Source organism: Phaseolus vulgaris, chromosome 5 (genome assembly GCF_051622355.1).
Source record: "Phaseolus vulgaris cultivar YP4 chromosome 5, ASM5162235v1, whole genome shotgun sequence".
Classification (NCBI taxonomy): domain Eukaryota; kingdom Viridiplantae; phylum Streptophyta; class Magnoliopsida; order Fabales; family Fabaceae; genus Phaseolus; species Phaseolus vulgaris.
Window position 1 is genome coordinate 8151075 of NC_143502.1, and position 24456 is coordinate 8175530.

Here is a 24456-nt window from a genome sequence, read left to right on the forward strand (position 1 = left end):
CTTAAAAAGCTATTTTCGGAAAACATTTTTAAGGAATATTACATTTTTAAGGAATAATTAAATTGTTATTTTCGATAAAAATAAATCACCCCTAATATTTTTATGTGAAAATAGAAATATTATTTTTATGATAACAAATAATATTAAATATGCAGTACTGTTCTAGTTAAAATATTTGTTGAATAATAATCAATAACTTTTTGTTATTTTTTATAGAGTTGATTTTTTTTATATGTTGGCGAATAAACCATTTCTTTAAAAAAGTAGAATAAGATAATGTTTTATTTTTGTGTGGAAATGATTAATTTTTTTTTTACTTTTAGTTACATTTTATTTTTTAACGGCTATATATTTTAGAATTACATCATATTTCATAAATATACTGATTGTTTTATGAGACTAGTTAGTTGGATAGTTGGAGAGAGGTAGGTTATTTCATCGAAAAGAAATTCGTTACTTTTTAAGAAAAAAAATATGAATTTTGGATTTCTAAAAATCTATATACTTAGAACATTTAAAGTAATGTAATTTATCGTTATAAAATATGAATTTTCTATTAGTAAAAGATAAAACAAATTTTTATTTATTCAGATTCTTCTATATAACACTCAAATTGTTTCACTTCTGAGTCAATATAAACCTATAATTAACTGTAATTCGTTGGAGTGTCTTTGCATGTTCTGCCACTTATCTTGATGAAAGAAAGAACCAATCAAAGACCACCACACCTGAAGGTCATGAAGACCAGAAGAAAAATATAAAATTAGTTATTTTAGGAGAAATCCAAACTTATAAGAATATATAATTTATAATTCTCAAAAAAAAATTATTAAACGAAGACATACATTCTTTAATGATTAAAATATAATAAAAATACACTTAACCATATAATTAAGTAATTAATGCATAAATACAATTTACTCCTCCTAAGATATCATTGTCAAGATGCAAAACTCAAACCCAACTTAAAAATAAAAATAGACTCAACCCAAGAAACCTATATAATATGCTCATTTGATTATGAGTATAAAAATATCATAATACTTAAACACTCCTCACTTTGTTAAAACCGAAGTTACCTAGATAAGATATCTTAATCTCAAGTGGCCAGTGCCTCATCTTTGCTGTTTTTGTAAACAAAGAATTTATTGATAATGATTGAATACAACAGGAATTATACCTTCCCAAACTAATCAACGTTTTCAGCTTTGTAAGCTGTTGAGAAATTGACTAAGCAATTCGCTATTATGATTATGAAGTATTTACGTAGGGTAATTATAATGTTATATGGAAACATTTGTGTACCCACATGGACCCGAACGGTTAACTCGGTCTTTTTCACCGAGCTGACCGAGTCCTGTACGGATGTTTAGGCCGACCGACACACTTAAACCATTAACGCTCAAATCAATGTCAGGAAAGCTAAACTACCATTAAGAACTAGATAATATGTCCATAAGTGCAATCCATTCCACTAATCCGACCCAATAAGGTAAATCCATTAAAATAATATAAATAACGCACATTTCAAGAACAAGGTACGTCATTATCACTGTACACCTCCGAGTGTCGAATACCCATTTTACTGACTTGAGCGTTAGAGTGCCTTCTGCAGGTACCCCTCCATTCGGCATTCACTTGAGACTGAGCGACCGAGACCCGAAGGAGTAGCATCGAGACGAGAAGGATCATAGTGAAGCTCCGATAGTCTGCCCGAAGGAAGGAAGGAGACGAAGTCATTCAATAATTCTTTAGGTCTCATCTCCCTAGTAGGAACAATTGGCGCCCACTGTGGGTTGAGAGAAACTAGTTGAAGAACGAAAGTAGATGGTATCAACCTAAAGCATGGAGAGGATGACTGAAGTCGATCAGGCAATGTTGTTGCTATCTCTGCAGAGAGAGATGGCCGAGATGAAAAGAAAAACCGAGGAGGTCACTCGGAAGAATGAGCAAGAGATACAGGATCTCCGAAAGGAGAATGAAGAGATGAAAAAGAAGCTTATGAAGGGAGGACCATCTGTAGGACTGACCAATGTGGTCGGTAGGTCCTACACCTCCCCTCCCAATCCAAGGCCGGTTGAGGAGACAAAGGATAAGGCTCCCACCCATGAGATAGATGGTGAATCATGTGTCAACAAGTCGGCCAGGACGACTGTCACGCTGGACTCCGCCCGTCGACACCCCTTCACCAATGCTATCATTGAAGTTCCACTGCCGGACAAGTGGAAAGGGTTCAACAGGGATCGGTACGACGGATCTACTGACCCGGACGAGCATATGGATGCCTACACTACCCACATGAGTCTCTACACCTCGGACGACGCGGTGTTATGTTGAATGTTCCCTATATCTCTGAAGGGATCAACCCTCAGTTGGTTTACCAAACTCCCGCCCAATTCCATTGACAGCTTTGCCACACTCGTGGTGAAATTTGAGACTCAGTTTGCTACCAGCAGGCCGCATCACCTAACCTCTATCACCCTGGTAGGCATCCGCCAAGAGAATGGAGAGTCGCTTAGAACCTTTGTTGACAGATTCAGCAAGGTGGCCACGAGCATATGAAACCTTAGCCGAGACGTGGCCATGCACCATATGTTGACAGCCCTGCGACCTAGACCATTTGCTGATAATCTGTGTATGCAGCCAGCCACCAGCCTGGACGAACTTAGGAAGAGAGCTGCTAAGTTCATGCAGCTTGAGGAACTCAGGGAGTTCCACAATCAGGCCCGTACCGAGGCCAGCGGTGAGAAAGGCAAGGATGAAATGGACCGCCAAGGCCGATCTGGCCAACGTGGTGACAAACGTAGAGATAACCGAGGAAGCTGGTTCTCAAGATATACCCCCCTTATTGCCGAGAGGGGGAGAATCCTGGATAAGGCACTCAGTGCCGAGCTGATTCCTCCTCCCAGGAAGGTGGCCAACCCAAACAACGCCGACCAAAGGAAGCAGTGTCAGTATCACCACAACAACGGGCATTCCACTGAGGAATGACAAGCTTTGAAGGACAAGATTGAGGAGCTCATCCAAGCCGGACACCTACGCCGGTTCATCAGGGGTGATCGAGATACGAGGCACTCCCCTTGTAGAGATAAGCCCACCAAGAGAAGATGGTCACCTCCGTGAACCAGGGACGACCGGGACCGCAGGGAAGACCGCCAGTCCCAAAGAGACAACCTTCCACGAAGAGATGATCCTCCTCGGGATGTCGAAAGAAGGGGCAACAAGAGGTCATTAACACCATAGCTGGCGGCTTCGCCAACGGAGGAAGTACAAACAACGTCCGAAAGAAGTACCTCTGAGCGGTGCACCAGGTGAATGCGGTGACATTTCGACGGAGGATGCCACCCATTACCTTTACAGATGAGGATTTCAAGGGTGTGGACTAACGTCAAAACGATCTAATGGTGATATCGGTCGATATAGACAAATTTACAATCAGGAAGACGTTGGTGGATCAAGGGAGCTCAGTAGACATCTTCTACAGGAAGACGATCACGTGGTCGGCTTCTTTGGCGAGAGAGTGGGAACCAAGAGCTACATTGAGCTCTACACCACCTTCGATGAAGAAAAAAGTTGCAAAACAATCAAGATTTGGTATCTGGTAATCGACGCCAATACCTCTTATAACATCCTCCTCGGACGGTCGTCTGTCAACTGACTAATGGTGATCGTGTTGACACCTCACTTGGCAATGAAATTCCCTTCATCAATGGGGGATATTCTCACGGTCCACATCGACCAGAAGGAGGCAAGAGAATGCTATGTTAAAAGCCTTAAAGTAGAGCCTCTGAAGAACGACCTCTCTCCCAAGAGAAAATCCTCTCAGAAGGATCGCTCATCCCGAGAGGCCCGGCCGATGCCGATGGAACCAACCGTAGCATTGGTGGATATTGACCCTCAGATGACCAAGGACAGGCTGGAAGCTAGGGAAGAGCTGCGACGAGTACCCTTCCTAAACGAGGAGCGTAGTACCGCTGTTGGAACAGCCATGGTGGCAACCAAGGCCGAGATAATGCACGCCACGCTTAAGAAGAATGTAGATCTGTTTGCGTGCACACCATCTGATATGCTAGGTGTAAGCCCGGATATCATCACACATAGGTTATCGGTGTTCAAAGAAGCACAGTCGATCGCCCAAAAGAAGAGAGATTACAGCGATAAGAAGCGCCTAGCAGCAAAATCAGAAGCCAAGAAGCTTCTATCGGCCGGGTTTATACACGAAGCCCAGTACACGACTTGGTTGACCAATGTCATCATGGTTACCAAGCCGAACGGTAAGTGGAGGATGTGCGTCGGCTAAAGGAACCTCAACAGTGCCTGCCCGAAAGACTCCTACCCCCTACCGAACATCGATCGACTAGTGGATGGGGCGGCCGACCATAAGATCCTTAGCTTCTTGGACGCTTAATCTGGGTATAACCAGATAAGTATGCACCCCAAGGACAAAGAAAAGACAACTTTCATGACGGCCGACGCCAACTACTATTACGAGGTCATGTCGTTCGGCCTCAAGAAAGTAGGGGCGACTTACCAACTCCTTATGGATAAGATCTTCCGATGGTTGATCGGTTGGTGTATAGAGGTGTACATGGACAACATCGTAGTGAAGTCTAACTCTTTTGACCGTCACGTAGAGGACCTCGAGGAGGTGTTCAAAGCCCTCAGGGGGGCTAATATGAAGCTCAATCCCGAAAAGTGCACATTCGGGGTTGCATGGGGGAAGTTTCTGGGTTTCATGCTGACCCACAAAGGATAAAGGCTAATCCCGACAAATGTCGAGCCATCGTCGACATGAGGAGTCCGAAGAACATTAAGGAGGTACAACAACTCCTAGGACGCCTAACAACCCTCTACAGGTTCGTCCCCCGATTGGCCGAACAAACAAAGCCGATGGTGCAGCTACTTCGGAAGGAAACCAAGTTCAGTTGGGACGACAGATGCGAGGAAATCTTATAGCAACTGAAGGATTTTCTAACATCTCCATCAGTCATCAAAAAGTCGATGCCCGACCAGCCCATTCTGGTGTATTTGGCGGTCTCAGAGGAGGTGATCAGTGTTGCGTTGGTATAGGAGGTCGAAAGCGAAGAATGATCGATATACTTCGTTAGTCGGATGCTCCATGCAGTCGAAACGAGATACCAGATGATCGAAAGGTGGCTCTCGCCCTAGTCCTGACGGCATGTCGAATGCGCCCTTATTTTCAAAATCATTCCATCACGGTAAGGACCGACTACCCCATCTTTAAAATTTTATCTAACCCTGATCTTGTAGGACGAATGATAGGATGGTTGGTCGAGCTCTTCGAATTTGACATCTGGTATCAACCGAGAGGGGCCATCAAATCCCAGTGCCTAACCGACTTCTCGGTTGAGCTTACCCCGCTGCCACACCTATTGGCCGGATGGACGCTCTATGTGGATGGCCCCTCCAACAAAACAACATGTGGAGCAGGAGTCATCTTGGAAGGACTAGGCGATCTCCTCCTGGAGCAAGCACTTTAGTTTAGATTCAACCCGACCAACAACCAGGCCGAATACGAGGCCTTGCTCGTTGGGTTAAACTTAGCCTACGACATGGGAGCACGCGAGGTCTTATGCAAAAGCGACTCCCAGGTCATGGTCGGCCAGATCTCAGGGGAGTTCGAAGTGAAAGAACCTTTGCTGCAATGATACTACCATGTCGCCCGAAACAGCATCGTCCGCTTCCACAATGCACTTGTGAAACACATACCAAGGCAGGAAAACAAAAGGGTCGACGCCTTATCTCGGCTCTCGGTCACAAAGAAGAAGAGCCACCAACGATCAGTCATACAAATATAGCTAAGACACCCCAGCGTGTCAGAAACCGAATGTCTTGCAATAGCCGAGACCAAATCCGATAGCTAGATGACCCCCATCATTCAATACCTTGAGCACAACACATGCAAACCAAAAGAAGAGAACACGGTGAAACAATAGTGTGCTCGGTACACCATGATAAACGAAGATCTATACCAAAGAGGCTACTCAGTCCCCCTGCTCAAGTGCATCACCAACGAGCAGGTCGAGTATGTCCTTACCGAGATACACGAGGGGGTGTGCGACAACCATTCGGGGGCACGAACGATGGCTGCTAAGGTCTTTAGAGTTGGCTACTATTGGCCAACTATCCAAGGAGACTGCGTCGAGTATGTGAAGAAATGTGCCAAATGCCAAGAGTTCGGTCCCCTCCATCATGCTAAACCAGAAATGCTACACAGCCTCATGTCTCCATCTGGGGAATGGACATCACCGGCCCCTTCGCACCAGGGAAAGGGCAGACCAAGTTCTTCCTCGTCGGAGTCGACTACTTTACCAAATGGATCGAAGCCGAGCCACTTGCATCCATCTCGGCCAAGAACGTCCAAAACTTTGTATGGCGAAGTATCGTGTGTCGATTTGGCATACCAAACATGATAATGATCGATAATGGGCGGAAGTTCATTGACCAAGGGCTCCAATCCTTTTATGTCGGCCTCGACATCAAGTCCATAACAGCCTCGGTCGAGCACCCACAAGCCAACAGTCAAGTCGAGGCCGCAAATAAGGTCATTCTGAACGAGTTGAAGAAGCGCATAGGCAAAGCGAAAGGTCGATGGACAGAAGAACTGATAAAGGTCCTATGGGCATACAGATGCACCCCCTAGACAACCACACAAGAAACACCATACAGCTTGACGTGTAGGACCGAGGCAATGATACTGGTCTTGGTGGGTGAGCCTACCATCCGAAGGCAAATGTTCAACCTTACCCTAAATGTGGAAAGCCTAGTGGCCAACCTCGATTTGGTAAGCAAGCTTCACGATAAAAGCAAGATCTGAGAGATCGCATGCAAGCTTCGGGCATCAAGACGCTACAACACCAAAGTCCGACCGAGGAGTTTCCAGAAGGGAGACATCATTTGGAGGATGCGAAGCGACACAAGAAGAAACGAATGGAAGTTATCGTCCAACTGGGAAGGACCATTTCGAGTCTGAGAAGTCGCAAAGGGGGAGCTTATCATTTAGAATGACTTTCGGGCAAAATTATACCAAGGACGTGAAATGCCATGCACCTTAAGTTTTAATACAGCTGAAAGAAATAAAGTTACGCACTATTTCCTCACCCGACTGGGAAGGTTTTAACGAGGTGTTTCTCTCAAATATTACTACTGCTCACTCCGTCAAAGACACGATTCGGTCTGGATTAAGCATTAACCGGCATACCCTGTCGACACCGCCCAACTCAGTTCGTTCTGGATGAAACCTTAACCAACATACCCTGCTAATACTGCTCAACTTGGTTTGGTCTATACATAGCCTTAACTGACATACCCTGTCAATACCTCACACTCGGTTCGGTCTGGACATAGCCTTAACCAGCATACCTTGTCGACACTGAGTAACACGCTGACATCATAACGATGTTCATTACATAAATAAACCTAAAAAGTCGATCGCCCATTTTAACTTGTTAATTTAGAAGACTCGTATTACTGGCTGACGTTTTAACTTGTGAAAAATTTTGTTTAAATTCGTTTAGACTGAACATACACAGCAGTGAAAGAAAACGACTGATGTATTAATTGAAGCAAAACGGGGAGGCCACACCCCGGCCTCAGGGGGAGAGAAACGCAAAGCAAAATGGTCACATCCCGACTGAAGGAAAAGACTTAAGAAAACTAATCGTGTTGGTCTTCGTCTTCCTTCTCTTCGGTCAGCCTAGAGTGCTGCCTCGCCAAAGCCTTCATCTCAGCAATCGGCATAATCCGATCTTGGTACACCTCGCTCTCAGGATCGAAGGTACCAGATGTCGGCGACCCCCCATAAAGAACATGGGCTTGGCGAACAACTTTGAGGAAGCTCTGCTTAAGCAGCTCCTCGGTCTGGTCGTATTTGCAGTCCATCTCCGCCTCGGCCTCGTCCTTGGCAGCTTCCAAGCGAGCCAGCTCGGTCACCATCGTCGAGATCTTCTCATCCCTCTCCCCCACCATCTTCTTCAGTTGGGTGTTTTCAGCCGTCACCCTCTCCACCTCGGCCTCCACCTCCACCAGGCGACGCTCAGCCTCAACAGCCCCTTGTTGAGCCTTTTCCTCCTCAGCCACCTCCCGAGCAAGTCTCTCCGAGAATTCGGAGTTAGCAGCTAAAGACTGCTTCAGATTGCCTAACACCTCGGCCAACTTATGCTCCAGCTGGGATATCTCCTCGACATGTCCATCTCGGTCCTAAGATCCCAACTGGATCATGACCAGTGACCGGTAGAGCATCTCCAAGCCCCCTTGAGCAAGTTCGATGTAGGGACGACCAGGATGACCTCTCGGGTGGCTTCGGGAAGTGCATGTCACACCCCCCGAGAAAACTGCATGTCACCCCCCAGAACGGCCAAGGGTGACATTGGAACCTCCATCGACCGACCGGTCTTTGGAGGAGCGATCGTCTTCTCAGCTCGGCAGGGCGAAGGCGAGTCCATTTCAATGGCCTCCCGACGAGGCGGCAGCATGGGCATCGACCCAAGGGAGCGGGTAGTTGTGGCAATGTTGCTCCCCTCCCTTGGCCGTTTCTTGGACTTGCTGGAAGGGCCAGTCGAACCCTTACCAGTGCGGGCACCCGAGCCCTTTCCAGCATTCAACGTGTCAATGATGGGCCGCCCCTTCCTCTCGGTAGCATGTTGCCTAAAGGCGTCCAACACATCAGCTCCAAGGGAGCACTTCTGATCCATAATCTCTGCAAAAATAACAAGTATCAGTAAGCAGTTAAAATAGCGACCGATAGCAAAGGGAAATTCTCATACCCTTAACGACCGCCCAACGCGCCGATTCGGTGTATGCACTGATCAACTTCCTCGTAGGAAGCTTCCTCGGGAGCACATCGAAGAGTGAGAGAATCTCCAACTCATTGGCACCCCCGGTCGGCCTAGGCCACTCCTTAAATTCGTGAGGTTGGCTAGTCCAGTAGTGGGGAAACCTCAACCGACCGATCTCGTCGAAGAAATTGGTTGTCACCTCCGCTCGAATACAAACTTTAACAAACCTCTCTTCGAATCTTTTATAAGAGGTGGCAAAAGAATTGAAGAGAACACACCCTGACCGACCGATCAACGAGTGCCACGAAACAAGGTTGGCTGGATGAGACATATAATAGGATAGAAAAGAAGAAAGAGAAAGGTAAAGACGAAGGACATTGTATATCAGGCGAAAGGCCTGAAGGGACGCCTAGGTGTTTGGGTGAATCTGGGTGGGAGCCACATTGAGCACCTGAAGGACACCCATTGTAAACTTATCAAAAGGAAGAGAGACATGTAAGTTCGAAAAAAGACAGGAATACATGTAGAAGAAGGGAGGACTGGTACCCGGTCTCCCCATACAAACACTCTCGGTCGGTAGGCATGCCTCAACGCAAAAGAAATTGGAACGCCCGCTCGCCTTAAAAACTGGGCACCTATCCAAAAATTTGGAAACATAAACCTCGGTTGAAAAGGTAGACGAGATCCTAACAAACTTAGGATCGACCTAGCCAAGATCTACCCGAGAAACGGTCAGCAGGGGAGAGCCCGACCGGTCAATAGCGTTGGCTGGGTCATCTCCCCTAACAACCTCTACCTGGTGTGGCACGTCGGCCACACCGATCGACAAAGAGTCGGTTGTAGAGGACCCAAAAGACGAAGAAGAAGAGGGAGGAGCGAGAGGAGGAGAAGGGGGAGCAGAAGAAGAAGTAGGCCAAGACAGGGTAGACATGACTAACCTTACACAAAGCCGAAAATCGAGACACATCAGGAGGACAAGGTAACACTCGGATATCAGAGCAATTAGCAGAGAGGTAGCATAGTACCTCGACACTGTTGGAACCACTATTTATAGGCACCAGGGACCTCAAAAGATGAAACGTCGCAATGATCTCAACCATTAGATCTCCCAGATCCAACGACTCACAATGCTTCGCGCCCAAGAACCCTTCATTAATGCGGGTCACGTCGCGCCGCCTGAGGTCACTTCATACCTTGGGAAGTCCAACAATCACTAATTCAATAAGGACTGACCGAGGGTCAGTGCTTCAAAGACTAATCAGATACGTTCATCCTCGAGCCTAGGGGGCAAGTGTACCGGCATGGACCGAACGACCAAATACCATAACTCGATCTCCTTGACTGAGCTGACTGAGCCCTACACGGACGTGCAGGCCGACCGACACACCTAAACTAGTAACGCTCAAATCAAGGTCAGTAAAGCTAAACTACCATTAAGAACTAGGTAATACGCCCTTAAGTGCAATCCATTCCATTAATCCGACCCAATAAGGTAAGTCCATTAAAATAATATAAATAGCGCACATTTCAAGAACAAGGTACGTCATTATCACTGTACATCTCCGAGTGCCGAATACCCCTTTTATTAACTTGAGCTTCGGAGTGCCTTTTGCAGGTACCCCATTCGGCATTCACCTGAGACTGAGCGACCGAGACCCGAAGGAGTAACATTGAGATGAGAAGGATCACAGTGAAGCTTCGAGAGTCTGCCCGAAGGAAGGAAGGAGACGAAGTCATTCAATAGTTTTGTAGGTCCCATCTCCCTAGTAGGAACACTTTGATATGCCGCTTAGCCTAGAAAGGGAAAGGTTTTGCTTTATGGTGCAGGTTGTGAAAGAAGAAAGTGTTGTTCGATTTTTAGTTAGGCTGCTAAATAGGTAGCCGGTGGCAAATGTAGAATTATGAGGAGGCATTGTAAGTGCGGGTTGGAAAAGTAGCCATCAAGAGAAAAGTTATGCAGATTGAAAGGAAGAACAACAACAATTCAAGTTTTTGTTACCTCTTGGAAAGTGATACTTGGAAGATGTTGCAGGGATAATGTATGAGACCATAAAGCAAATGCATGTTGAATGAATGAGCAGAATGTCCCTTTTTATTTGTCCTTGTTCAACATCGCTAGATATATTGTTTTGAAGTTTTTTTTGTAATACTGTGTTGAGTCTTCCTTCGGAGTGTAGGATTGGAGATTGTACTAAAATCCAATTATATAAGGATTGGAACACCTAAAATATCCTCTTTTTTTTAATTTTATTAATTTTTGACTGAAAAAATAAATAAACAAAAAATCAACGTTCATCCCGTCATAAATTAAGACTTGGAGGGGACAAATAGTATATTTCTATGTTATTTGACCAATTTATACATTTAAAGAATAAAAAAAAAACTAAATACATTTAATTATAATTCTATTACATTGAGTGATTGCAACTGTCTGGGCAACATATCCACCACTCATCTTAATACCTATATTCGTTATTACTTTTCCATTAAAATGACTTAAAATACATACATAACATAAACCAAAAACAAATTTTAGTTGGTTGAAAGAACTCAATTCCCATTTGTGAAAAATAATTATTGAATATCTACAATGAACTGTTGCATAATAGTCCTGCTAACTTGTGTTCTTGGAATAATGGTTAAGGAATTAAAAGAGAATTTCTTTTGTTGAAAATTATATAAGAACATATTAAAAATTCATAAGAGAATATATATTTCCACATCTTTATAGAAGATTTATTTATTTTATTTCTTAACTAGTACTCTTAAATCATTGTGTTCTTTATATAGATACTGAAATAGTTACAGAACAAACTATAATGATTAACTCATAACTAATTTATTTTAGGTTCCAATAATAGAATACACAACCTCAAAAACTCTAATATCCAAACACATCAAGATTGCAAGCAATTGTATCATAACTTGAAGTGCAGTAGTGCAGAGGTTCCACTGCCACTTGCATAACGATGTGCCATGTAATCTTTAAGGGAAATTTCTCTGTACACTGGTGGATGGTCTTCACAAACCAATTCCTTTATTGGACCAAAGACTTTTGATATAGCTGTTCTGAAAAAGGATGCAACTGAAATTCTGGGGCCTTGATCATTTGCTAAAACTCTATGTTGAACACTGATGAATTTGTCATTACTCATAAGCTGCACAGAAAAACAGTGAAACTGGTGATTACTGGTAAATTCATATTTGATATGTATGACCACTGATGCATTTTTAACACTGAGTCTAAAGAAGTATAAGACTAAATGGCATAAATGCAATGGAGATTATGTATTCCTCGTTAATTCTAAGATTTTCAAGCGAAATTCCCATAAATTTTGTTCTGTTTAAATCACAGTATGTAACATAGAACAGCAACATTACTTTAAGCAACTTGTTAGTTTGTTTTTAATATTTGGGCTTGCTTCATCGTCTACATTCGAAGGATAAACCAAAACTCTCTTACAACGTACCACTTCAAACTATATTCACGGAAGAAAATTACTGTTTTAACTACTCATTTATTCTATGTACATGTACAAACTTTTTGTTATTAAACTCTAAGCATATATATACTTTTTAATCTATTCTAATCTTTGCCTTTTAAAACTAAAGAAACTAAAAGTGTATTAGTAAGAACAGAAACAAGTAAAAATAGTGTATATATATTGAACTAAGATGCCTAGTTTTTAATGTAGAGATTAAAATGTAAGGATTATACAAGAGATGAAACAAGTAATCAAACCAAAATTATTAATTGGAGATGAATGACAATGTTATTTTCTGCATGAAAAAAACCCACCTGCAGGAGATCTCCAATGTTCACTACAAGAGCCCCATGCATGGGAGGTACACAAATCCATTGACTGTCATGAAGAACTTGAAGGCCACCCATCTGATCTTGCAAAAGTATTGTCATAATGTCACCATCTGAGTGCTCTTTGTTTCCCATGGTTAATGCAGGCTCAGGACATGCAGGGTAATAGTTGCATAGAAGAAGTAGCCCTTCAGCACAACCCTTTTCTTTTAGGTGAAACTTATCAAGGCCAAGAGCCTCTGACAGTAACTCAAACAACGCATAAGCAAGAACCATTGTTTTCTTTGAGTATTCAATCACAATATCTCTGCAAGTGTGTCAACTCATCAAACACAAAAGAAATATTAGTTAAGAGAGTCTTTGTCTGCAAGAGAACATTATTACAGTTACATCTAAAAGAGTTATAAATCTAATGAGCTACATATTTCCTTCCTTTAGAATCGAGGTAAGAATAGGTCATACAGCTAGAAGCTCTAATATCATGCTCCATTTCATCTTAAAGTTGCCTATCAGATAGATAAGTTGCACATCAAGAGGATGTAGAATTTTCCAACATTAGGAAAACTTTCAGTTGCAAAAGTTTTGGGGAAAAATAGTGATAGATTTACTATGTTCCCTTAACAAGAAATTCAGTGTAATGATATCATATCATCACCAATTGGATACTGTCCAAGAAATTGTAGCATGTGCAAGTGTAAATAATGCTAAAAGTTGTATAAGTATTATCACAAACCTACAAACTGCAGGAAACTCTTCAGCTTTGGGGTGATCAGGTGCCAAGGAAAATGCAATAGTATCCCTCCAATCCGCAGAAGGGTCTTCATAAAGAGTATAATTGGAAAGATAAGCAACTTTTCTGCTGAAATCACGAGTGTAGTACTCTTTCCTCACCTCTGCATCTTGTTGGTGAAACATGCGAGTTCCTTTGATCATTTCATCCAAAACGTGAGTTGGAATTCCATGATTTATTACCTGAAAAAAGCCCCACTTCTCACATGCATATCTAACTTTTCCCACAACACCATCTCTCAAATTAGGATCATCATGGATACCAGTGAGATCAATTATGGGGATACTGATCTTTGAATTCGAAGCACTGACAAATCCATAATCATGAGAGTGGTCACAGTAGAACATACGTGGAACTTTTTCCACACCATTTTCTACCAGTTCTTGAACACCAGCCTTTGAATCATCAAATGCCATGAGTTCACTTTTCCTGTCATAACTTGAAAATGTTTCTGTCACTGACTCATGCGTGCTTGTGACTACCATTCTGAGAGACTATCTATGCATCAAATATGAGTAAGAATGTAACTATCAAGTGTTCAAAACATCAGGATTGAAGAGTAAGTATATGGAAAAGAGAATGAAGAATGTTTTCTTTGGAGTTTTTCAAAACATATATAATTGTAGTCTGTGACCAATAAAGTTTGAGTGTTTGTGCTAAAGAAAGAGGACATATAGAAGCTTGATTCGCGTGTATAAATCTTCAGTGGTTTTACACGTAAGGTCGCAATTTGAAAGAATCCTATCCTCACATAGAATAATATTAATTTTATATTGGTAAAAACCAAAAATATTTCGCCCACCGTGGGGCTCGAACCCACGACCACAAGGTTAAGAGCCTTGCGCTCTACCAACTGAGCTAGACGGGCTTATGCAAAATTTTAAGTGCAAATTAGTAATCAAATGTAATCAACTGTGCATGGCATTAAGCTTGAGCTTAGATTATAAAACCAAAGGTACATAATTTATTTCTGTAGTCTGAACAGAGACTTTTTTTTTTTTTCAAAGCATGCAATATAACTTAGTTTTCAGTTCTTGAATCTTTGGCCTTGTACCAAAAAGCACAAGTCATTCTTAAATATTAAGTGTTGCATGAATTTGCACATAATCACAACTTTAAGAATGATATTGAGGAAGCTTCAAGGCGTTTTGAGTGTTGACGCGCCAGGTAGTCTTTTAAAGAAGTTTCTCTAACAGTTCTTTGATTGGACCAATGACTTTTGAGAGACCCTGTGGTGACTGATCACCAATTCCAAAAAAGGATGCGATTGATGTTCTTGGACCCAGATTGTTTGCTAAAACTCTGTGTTGAACACTGATAAATTTGTCATTACTCACTACCTGAACACAAAAAATACCACAAAACTGTAATTAATCCTTAAACTTATTAAATATGTAGTTATATAGAAACTCAGTTGAAGCATGACAGTTGGTAATTGTCCTTGAAACCATTTCACTTGATTGAATCTTAAAAGTTGGAAGTTTGTAACTTATCTTTCACTCTTATTTTGGTGTCTGTATACTCATGTTTAGATTTGATAGTTAGACATAAAGGTTACCAAGATCTAGGAATCTAACGACTTTCCTGCACCCATATTCTCTTATAACTTGTAGGCTCGTAGAATAGCTGTAGGTTGTCCTAGAAACATTATTTTGAATCAATAGTCATCTAATTGAAATTCCTAATTCCTTTTACTTGTTTTGTTTTCATATCAATGAGCTTGTGCATTGACACTTGTGCTTATACTGATATAAACAGAAATAATGTTAGTACTTGGTATTAAATTACACCAATATGCATTATATCAATATCATAAGGTGTTATTTTGAGTACTGGTTGTTACAGTTTTCCACCTCTCCTATCTAAAGTCTCTCTTTCCAATTCTATCTCATGGAGTAAGCATTTCAAACTAACACATTATTTGCTGAAAAATCCACCTTAGTTAATCAGAGTGTTGTACTTTATGCACAGCTAAAGGAAAGTATTTAAAATGTTGTTCATGCATGATCAACTCACCTGCAGAAGATCTCCAATGTTCACTACAAGAGCTCCATCCATTGCAGGTACATCAATCCATTGATTTTCATGAAGAATTTGAAGACCACCCATTTGATCTTGCAAAAGTATTGTCATGAAGTCACCATCTGTGTGCTTGGTAGTTCCCATAGTTAACTCTGGCTCAGGGCATGCTGGGTAATAGTGACCCATAAGAAGAAGCCCTTCTTCATATTGCATTTCTTTAAGGTGCAAACGATCAAGCCCAAGAGCCTCAGACACCAACTCAAACAAAGTAGAAGCAAGTTCCATTACTTTTGTTGAGTACTCAGGTACAATATCTCTGCAATTGAAGAACATAAGTTTTCCCATCACCAAACTAAAATTGTTGTGTAGATATCATCATCAATATATATGAGACTATCCTAAGAAATTATTCATGAATTGAAATCACGAGTCCAAAGACCAATATTGAAAACAATATTATCACAAACCTACAAACTTCAGGCAACTCTTCAGCTTTGGGTGGATTAGGTGCCAAGAAAAATGTAAGTGTGTCCCTCCAATCAGTTGATGGGTCTTGGTAAAGACTAAAGTTGGAAAGATACATAACTTTCTTGGTCAAATCACGTGTGTAGTACGTTTTCCTCACCTTAGCATCTTGTTCATGAAACCTGCAAATTGCTTTGATCATCTCATTCAAAACATGAGTTGGAATTCCATGATTTTGAACTTGAAAGAAGCCCCAGTTCTGACATGCATATCTAACTTTTCTCACAACATCATCTCTCAAAGTAGGGTCCTCATGGATGCCTGTGAGGTCAATGGTGGGAATGGTAAATTTTGAGTTTGATTCTGTGGTGAAGTCTTCACTGAGATTAGAGCTTCTGCTATGAAAAATAGGTGGAACATTTCTGACACCATTTTCTACCAGTCCTTGGACACCAGCCTTTGAAGCATCAAATGCATTGAGTTCACTTCTTCTGTCATAGCTAGGAACTATTCCTGACTCCAACTCTTCTGTGCTTGTGGCCACCATTTTTTGAAGCTATCAGTGTATCAAATTTGTAATGAAAGTAACTACGAAGGGTTCAAAGGAGGAGCAGAAGAAACAAAGGTAGAATGTTTTCGTTTCAATTTTCCATGAATAAAGCAGAGACATTGGACAGTTATTTTATGCAGCTTCGCTTCAACGAGAGAGGACTAGATCTAGATGCGTTTTTTTTTTTTTATGTTATCCAGTTGAATCATATCGTTATGTACCCAAATAAAAATTCCAAAATAATTATTTTAGGTCGGTGACAATTTAATATTTCAAAATAATTATACATTCTGATTTTATAAATATGACCTATACGTCTTGTTAATAAGTTTTTCATGTCTACTTTATCATCCTAATGTGTAAAAACCAATTTAACACACAATTATTCTTCCAAACTTATTTTAATTTAAATTATAAATTCCTAAAACTAATTTTTATTAGCTTATTTAAGTTTTAAGTCACTGATATATTTTTAATTTGTTCCTGCTAGAAAGACGGGACCTAGAGAACTATTGAATGGTTTCGTGTTCCTCTTTCTTATCGGTCAACTGACACTTCAGCTTACTCCTTCAGTCTTTCTACTGCTTCTTTAGGTCTCGGTTGTTTGATCACTTGGTATCCGAGAGAATCTCGAATGGGGGGTACTTGTAGAAGGCACTCTGATGCTCAAGTCAGTAAAGGACGCATGGCACTCGGATGTCAGAGTACAATAATTAATGTTGTACCTTCTTCTTGGAATGTGCGTTATTTATATTATTTTAATAGACTCATCTTATTGAGTCAAATTAGTGAGGTGAGTCGTATTTAGAGGTGTATTACCTAATTAATAATGATGGTTTAGTTTTGCTGACCTTGATTGAGCATTAATGGACCAAATGTGTCTGTCGTCCTGCATGGACGTATATCATTCAGTCGATTCGGCTGTGGGAGTCGAGTCTGGTGTTGACTGTTCGGTTCATACCCGTACATAATTGAATTTATAATAAATATTTAAAAATTTGTACTTTTCAACTCCTGTTACTAAAAATACAAAAAATAATGAATCAATTAAAAAATACAAAAAATTTAAATACTGAATAGAATTTTTTTTTATAAAAAGTCAATTTAAAATACTCAAATTTATAATAGATATATCAATTAATTAAATCTTTATTATTAAGTTACTGAAGAAGATATATGGTGTTACACTTCTTATATATTTAGAAATTAAATCTGAACTTTCGTCATTCAAAAATATGCTCCGTAATTTAAAAAACTTTAGTACGTATGAAATCAAACAAATTAAAAATTAATTTAATGTATAAATGGAATCTTTGTTTGAAACGTTATGAATTTCAATTTTATGGGGGGTGGTTTTGAACCCAAAAAGATCACGGACAATACAAAATTAAAGTTGAAGGACTAAGAGCGATTTCGTATTATTGGTGATCTATGTATCCTCATTTCCCTTTTTCATTTTCTTGTTGTGTTTAGCAAACAAAACACCCACATTTTAGTTATATTTTAATTTTGATTTTAGTTTTAGAGTGAAACTTTAAACTTATCTTGAGAAATTTAGGGTGGGATATATAAAAAAAATAGTTTCTTGCAAAATTTTCACATTAATGCTTTCAAATGTTGATATTTTTATTGAAAATTATAACTTAGAAATTTTAAAAAAAAAATAGAGAAGCAATAAACTTGGACTAAATATACCTTTTGACTATTTATAGCCTTTCTCTTCTAAAGAATATGTCTTATTATAACAAATTAGTTAAAACAATAAATTCAAAAAACATAAACAACAAAACTATAGTTAACATTTCTTCCCTTAAACTAAAAACATATGTATTTAGCTTACTTTTGATGCAAGCATACCATGTAGTTTTTTCAAACTGCTCCAGCTTAAATGGCTTTGACATCAAATCTGCAATTTGTTCTTGAGAATTGCAATACTTCAATTCCACAACATCATCATTCACCAAGTCTATCAGGAAATGAAATCTCACATGAATATGCCTACTCTTTCCATGAAAAACTGGATTCTTAGTCAACTGAATGATAGAAAACTACTATTACAATGAATTATACTACCTTCATTCTCCTCCATTCCAATTTTCTCCATAATCCTCTTGACCCATATACACTGACGTGCACCGAGAACTACTGAGATAAATTCAGCCTCAATGGTAGACAAAGTCACCACTAATTTTTTTTTAAGACCATGATAGGGTCTGGAGTTGTATCATGGTTTTAAAAAAGCAACCAGTGGTGACTTTGTCTACCACTGAGGCTAAATATATCGTAGCAGTTCTTTGTGCATGTCAGTGTATATGAGTCAAGAGGATTATGGAGAAAATTGGAATGGAGGAGAATGAAGGTACTATAATTCATTGTGATAGCAGTTTTCTGCCATTCAATTGGCTAAGAATCTAGTTTTTCATGGAAAGAGTAGGCATATTCATGTGAGATTTGATTTCCTTAGAGACTTGGTTGATGGTGTTGTGAAATTGAAGTATTGTAATTTTTCAGAACAAAGTGTAGATTTGATGACAAAGCCACTTAAGTTAGAGTAGTTTGAAAAACTACATGTTATACTTGGAATGGTTAATGCATCATAAGTAAGTTAAATATATATATATATATATATATTTAGTTTAAAGGAGGAAATGTTAGCTATAGTTTTGTTGTTTCTATTTTTGTGTTTGAGATTTATGAACGTCAAGGAAGCTAAGCTAAAAGATGTAAAGCTCAAAACTTAGAAAGTTTAGAAAAACTTAATAAAGGAAATGTATATTCAATTAAACACACCTATAGCTATTTATAACCTTTTACACAAAAACAGAAAACAAACTATATGCTTTACGCTTTATAAGTCTATAACGTAGTGACTAGAAAACAATCTTTATCTCTCCTAAAGAATAGGTTTTTTATAACAAACTAGTTGACACAATAAACTCAAAAACAGAAATATAGCTAATACATTTTAATCTTTAAATATAGAACAGAGTAATCTATAAAAATAACTATGTATTTTTTAAGAGTTGGGTTAGGATGAACTTTTTACATTCTTATGAAACTAATGTTGCCTCAAATTTTGCAAAGACAAATTTGACAGTTTTTTTTTTTTAAGTTCATATTTTTACCCCTTTTCACTTAAGTAATTGGATATATTTCAAGAAAGAGAAATAATGCAAATTGATTAATACATAATAAAAAAATATTAATTTTAGTTTGTCCTAAGCATTTATTTTTTTATGTATTAATATATATATATATATATATATATATAAATATTAAAGAGAAAGGCACATTAATCATAAAGAGTTGAAGTTATTTCCTTATCAAATTCTTGCCATAAAGAGAGATTTTCAACTCTAACACAATTATCTATCCTGTATTGAATGCACATTAATCATAAAGAGTTGAAGTTATTTCCTTATCAAATTCTTGCCATAAAGAGAGATTTTCAACTCTAACACAATTATCTATCCTGTATTGAATGCACATTAATCATAATTTTTTTGCAAAATACTATAATACATAGGAAAGGAAATTGTGAAAGGAAAGGAGCAAAGAGTGAGACCGCATTAAATGCAACAAGCATGTTAAACCTCATCAAACTCAAAATGGATATACATACTAGTTAAAGATGCTCAACAACTATAAATCGCCTAACGATTACCTTCTTCAAGAGTCTATAAAAAGATTTCATTTAGAAAAATAACATATAAAGGATGAACATATAAATGATGAACATATAAAGGATAGAGAATATGTTATGTCAAAAAGCTACTCAAACAAAGATCACCCTTCTAAGTCAAGAGAGCTAAGGTTGTACCATTCCAAAATGTTCATCAGATGAGAAACACACACTTCATAACTTCATAGAATAATCCTCAAGCCTCAAGTTCAACGAAAATTAAATTATTGAGATCTAGACAAACCTTATTGAAAACACTTGAAGTGTTTATTTAGTTATCTAGGAAGACAAAAGTTCTTCAGTTTCTTTATTTGACAAACTAAATTGTGTTCTTCACTTCACTAATGAAATGCTACATTTTTTTTTTAAATTAATCAAATCACAATTAAACTAATTTTTTCCCCAAAATTTAAACAAGTAAAAGAAATATCAATGCTCCAATGTATAACTACTTTACATAAAAATATAATTATGTTTAAAAATACTTACTTTAAAATTTACGTATACTATTACATTTAAATTTTATATTTTATGTTATTGAATTACTAAGTAACACGACTCTATTTTTTTTCAGATTACGACTTATCTTATTAATTTTAAAAAATCGTAAACATTAGTTTAAAACATAATATTTTTTAATGGGTCAAAAGTATATATAATTTTTCAATAATGGTTAGTGAAAAAAATGCAATTTTATTGTAATGGTTATTTGTTTTACATCATCTATCTCTATTACGACCATTATTACACTAATTATTACACTAAGATATCCTTCAAATATTTTTCTTTTATGATCATTATTACATTAAGATATTTTTCAAATATTTTTATGTAATGTTGTGTGGATAACATATATAAATTTACAGGATTAATATTTACTAACAATTTAACATAGAGTCATGGTAGGTTGATAATTCAATAATGAATTGTTTTAAATTATAACTTGCTGAGTTGAGGTAGATTGAAATTCGGGTGAGTTCTGAGAGATATCTCTCAAAACTATATTGATTCTTCTTCCAATGAATGAGGGGGTTTCACCGGTAAAAAATACTTTGACTATCAAATAAGTAAAAACATCAAATTTTGTGTCCATAGTGAGTATAGTGCCAAAATTCGAGTAAAGTTTACTCCATATGAATGGTTATTTATTTATGAGCTTTCATAGACTTTGATTTTTAACACTGATTTCTCTTAATTTTTAATGTGACATATCATAATATTTTTTCATAAAATCTCAATATAATCAAAGTATTTTACAATATAATCAAAGCATTTAAAAATATAATTAGAAATATTGTGGATTGAATCAACATTTTATTAAAGGTGAGATATTATGCTTATGATAAAAGATATTATATTATGGGATTGGTATATTTAAGGTAAACGAGATATTGTGCCCTAAAAAGGGCCTTGCGAAAAATCCCAAGATGCATTAATGAGATCAATTTCCGTAATATATTATTAATATTACCGCATTAAGGCAATTATGTTGGTGCTTGTAACCTATGAAGCTTGGACACTCCTCTTAAACGGCGTATCGGTGTCGTATCCGACACGACACTTGTAGGACATTCATAGGACATGTATTCGTAAAGTGTCAAATTAAAAAAATATTTATTGGATTTCTCACAATTCTAGTATGATTCTAACACAATTTTAAAAAGAAAAAAATACATTAATTTTCTAAAAACTCAAACTTTTTGTATAAATTTTTATTATGATTATAAAAATAAGAAACAAATAATTTTGAACCAGTCATAAAAAATATTTTTCTGCTAAAAAAAATCTGCAATATACTTGTGTACATAAATATTTATTGCCAATTTATATAATTCATAATTATATAATATATAGATACATGTCCCATGTCTTACATTTTAAAGATTATACGTGTCTCCGTGTCTATATCCATATCGTATATGTGTCTCTCAATGCTACATAGCTTCTAACGGTTAAACTTACGTGGTGCTACTATTGTTGGACCATCTGGCGGGTTAGTCTGTTCAGTCCGAGACAATACAAAAATAATCATTTTACTGGAAAAGTGGATTTATGTGAAGAGTTAATTTTTTTTGAAAAATATTATAAAGTTAGTATGTTTCACTATGTAATTGTCAAAAAAGTCACCTAGATAAATTGATCACACACTTGATAATTTATTCCCTTGAAAACAAAGCACGTTCACAAACTACATACATTTTAGTATCAAAGATTCCATATTTTCCATCCCATTGTTCTCCCCACTAGGATATTTTTAATTGGTCACATAATCCAATTGAGAATCAACCACACACTTGCTAAATTTGAACTACTTCACAAGCACTTTATAACTCACCAACAATAACTCTCAATCCATTGCCCTGTGAGGATCCCTAACATATTCAAAATCACCAATTAATTCACCACCTCTTGAGAAAGAGCAAGGAAGAAAATGTCATCAAGCCTATCATTACTAGGAGAGTTCCCACCATACACCAACAACCCCTGCCGCCCGCCCTGCCGAGCTCCGGCGAAAGCGCACCACCCTCGTGGCCCAGGGTGGCTGCCGGACTCCACCTTCTCCTCCAATCTCCTCCATGCTAGTGTCTCAGTGTCCAATGCATAAAGCTCACCAGAAAATTGACCAGCACCCAAGTGACCTTGGTCACTAGGATCAATTTCCCCACCATACACAAGTATATGTTTCCCATTAGCAAGGGTGCAAAACACACTACGGGCCGTGGGCTTCTGCCCACTTGTTTCAACCTGGGCCCATGTTTTATGGGCCAGATCAAAGCAATGCACATCATCCATTTCCTCCCCGGAGAAGCCATACACAACCCATATTTTCCCTTGGGCAACAGCCAGGCCCGGCCCACCTCTCCCCTTGCAAGTCTCACCCGGAGAGGGAAACTCCACCCACTTGCCCTCAACAGCGTCAAAGGCCCACAAGTCATTAAGTCTGCCGTGAACTCCACAGCCTCCGAATACATACACGTGTCGGTCATCGGCGGTCATGGAATGGTAGCTCCGGTTAGGAGGTCCAATATCCCCGCGTGAAATCAAGGCCCATTTGTTGGCCCTTGTGTCGAAAGAATACAGTTCATTCAGCTCTTTGTGCTCACCATCTCTTCCACCAAACACATAAATGGTTTCTCCAACTGCAGCCATCGTCACACCGACACGTGGCGGTGGGGTATCCCCTGAGGCATCAGCCACAGACCACGTCAAAGTCTCTAGGTCGTACACGTGTAGGTTGTTATCAACCGGGACACGTGGCACGAATTCGCCGCCGAATGCATACACCTTCTCCGCTACTACGGCTACAGCGTGTGAGCTTCTAGCTCCTTGACCTTCTCCTCTTTGATCAAGCTGAAAATAAGGGAATTAAATCCGAAAATTGGTGTGAATTTTTTATTTTTTCACAATGCAATTTTTTTATTACTTGCACAAGAAAAGTGGAAAAATAATTATAACTTTTTCTCTATTTTTTCAGAAACTGGAGTTATTTTCACTGAAAAAAACTTGATTTTGACCTAAAACCATTACTCTTTTGTAAGCCTCGGTGACGTATGAAAAGAAGAAAAACCCAAATCCTTATCTAAATTTCCAAAATTTCACTGTCATGGAGTTCTCTATCCTTGAAAACAACTGCTACCAGGAATTTATGCCCCATGGGTATTCAGAAAACCATTACTATCTTTATATGTGACTGTTTCTACGATAATTCACACCAAATACACAATTCCAAAGGTCGTGCTTTTGAGAAAAAAGACTGCAATTAAAAACATCAAAGAGAAGAAAGTGCAAGATGGATTAAAAGAGTACAAGAAATAGGGATTCTTGACATATGATTTCATAGTTAGCAAAACATAACTTTGAATGAGAATGAAGCAGAAAAGGAGATGATAAAGAAACCTTGAACCAAGTAGCATGAGCTATGGCCATTATGTTGCTGGAATCCACCCAAAGGGATAGCACCAATTACTCTTCAGTGGGAGGTTTTAGTCACTGTGTGTTGGGTTCTTTCGCCTTTTATATAGATGAAAAAAGTAGGTACTTATACTTCACTCTTCATTTCACAAATAATCTATGAATTTTTGTTATTCTCATATAATAAATAGGTACCGATAGAGAAAAATAAAATAATCATACGTTAGGATCATGACCACGATTTTGTTTGTTTTTTTCCCCAGTGTATTAGGATATATAATTCAGGATATTCTTGAATCCAGAGTCAAAAATTAACCTCTCAGAATATTGAAATGGTTATTTTGGCCATATTTTTTTTTACCCTTATATAAGAATAGAGATAATAAATCAAATTCTCCAAAATAAATAATTTTTTAATTTAAT

The 24456-nt window shown here is 38.6% G+C and overlaps 3 protein-coding genes and 1 non-coding gene across 4 annotated transcripts; all 4 read right to left on the reverse strand.

Moving 5' to 3' along the window:
• Positions 1-11522: 11522 nt before the first annotated feature.
• Positions 11523-14085, reverse strand: LOC137835071 (1-aminocyclopropane-1-carboxylate oxidase homolog 1). The gene is made up of 3 exons (XM_068643410.1): positions 13346-14085; positions 12598-12919; positions 11523-11956 (listed from the first exon to the last, which is right to left on the reverse strand). Exons 1-3 carry the CDS (start codon positions 13885-13887, stop codon positions 11717-11719), a joined length of 1104 nt encoding a protein of 367 aa, XP_068499511.1. The 5' UTR covers positions 13888-14085; the 3' UTR covers positions 11523-11716.
• A 112-nt stretch (positions 14086-14197) lies between these two features.
• Positions 14198-14270, reverse strand: TRNAK-CUU (transfer RNA lysine (anticodon CUU)). The gene has a single exon. It is a non-coding gene; the product is annotated as a tRNA-Lys (tRNA).
• Positions 14271-14343: 73 nt separating this feature from the next.
• Positions 14344-16566, reverse strand: LOC137835070 (1-aminocyclopropane-1-carboxylate oxidase homolog 1). Its single transcript, XM_068643409.2, is given in 4 exon segments — positions 14344-14595; positions 14598-14742; positions 15419-15740; positions 15892-16566. Coding segments are annotated over 4 exon segments (1098 nt in total). The 5' UTR covers positions 16437-16566; the 3' UTR covers positions 14344-14509.
• Positions 16567-22253: 5687 nt separating this feature from the next.
• LOC137835072 (Galactose oxidase/kelch repeat superfamily protein) lies at positions 22254-24191 on the reverse strand. The gene is made up of 2 exons (XM_068643411.2): positions 24019-24191; positions 22254-23472 (listed from the first exon to the last, which is right to left on the reverse strand). Exons 1-2 carry the CDS (start codon positions 24046-24048, stop codon positions 22516-22518), a joined length of 987 nt encoding a protein of 328 aa, XP_068499512.1. The 5' UTR covers positions 24049-24191; the 3' UTR covers positions 22254-22515.
• Positions 24192-24456: the final 265 nt, after the last annotated feature.

Coding starts and splice junctions, on each gene's coding strand:
- LOC137835071 (XM_068643410.1), bottom strand. CDS start 13,887: ATGGTAGTCACAAGCACGCATGAGTCAGTGACAGAAACATTTTCAAGT. Junction 12,920..13,345: donor GAGTTTCCTGCAGTTTGTAG/GTTTGTGATAAT, acceptor ACACACTTGCAG/AGATATTGTGATTGAATACT. Junction 11,957..12,597: donor ACATTGGAGATCTCCTGCAG/GTGGGTTTTTTT, acceptor TTTTCTGTGCAG/CTTATGAGTAATGACAAATT.
- LOC137835072 (XM_068643411.2), bottom strand. CDS start 24,048: ATGGCCATAGCTCATGCTACTTGGTTCAAG. Junction 23,473..24,018: donor CTCATGCTACTTGGTTCAAG/GTTTCTTTATCA, acceptor CCTTATTTTCAG/CTTGATCAAAGAGGAGAAGG.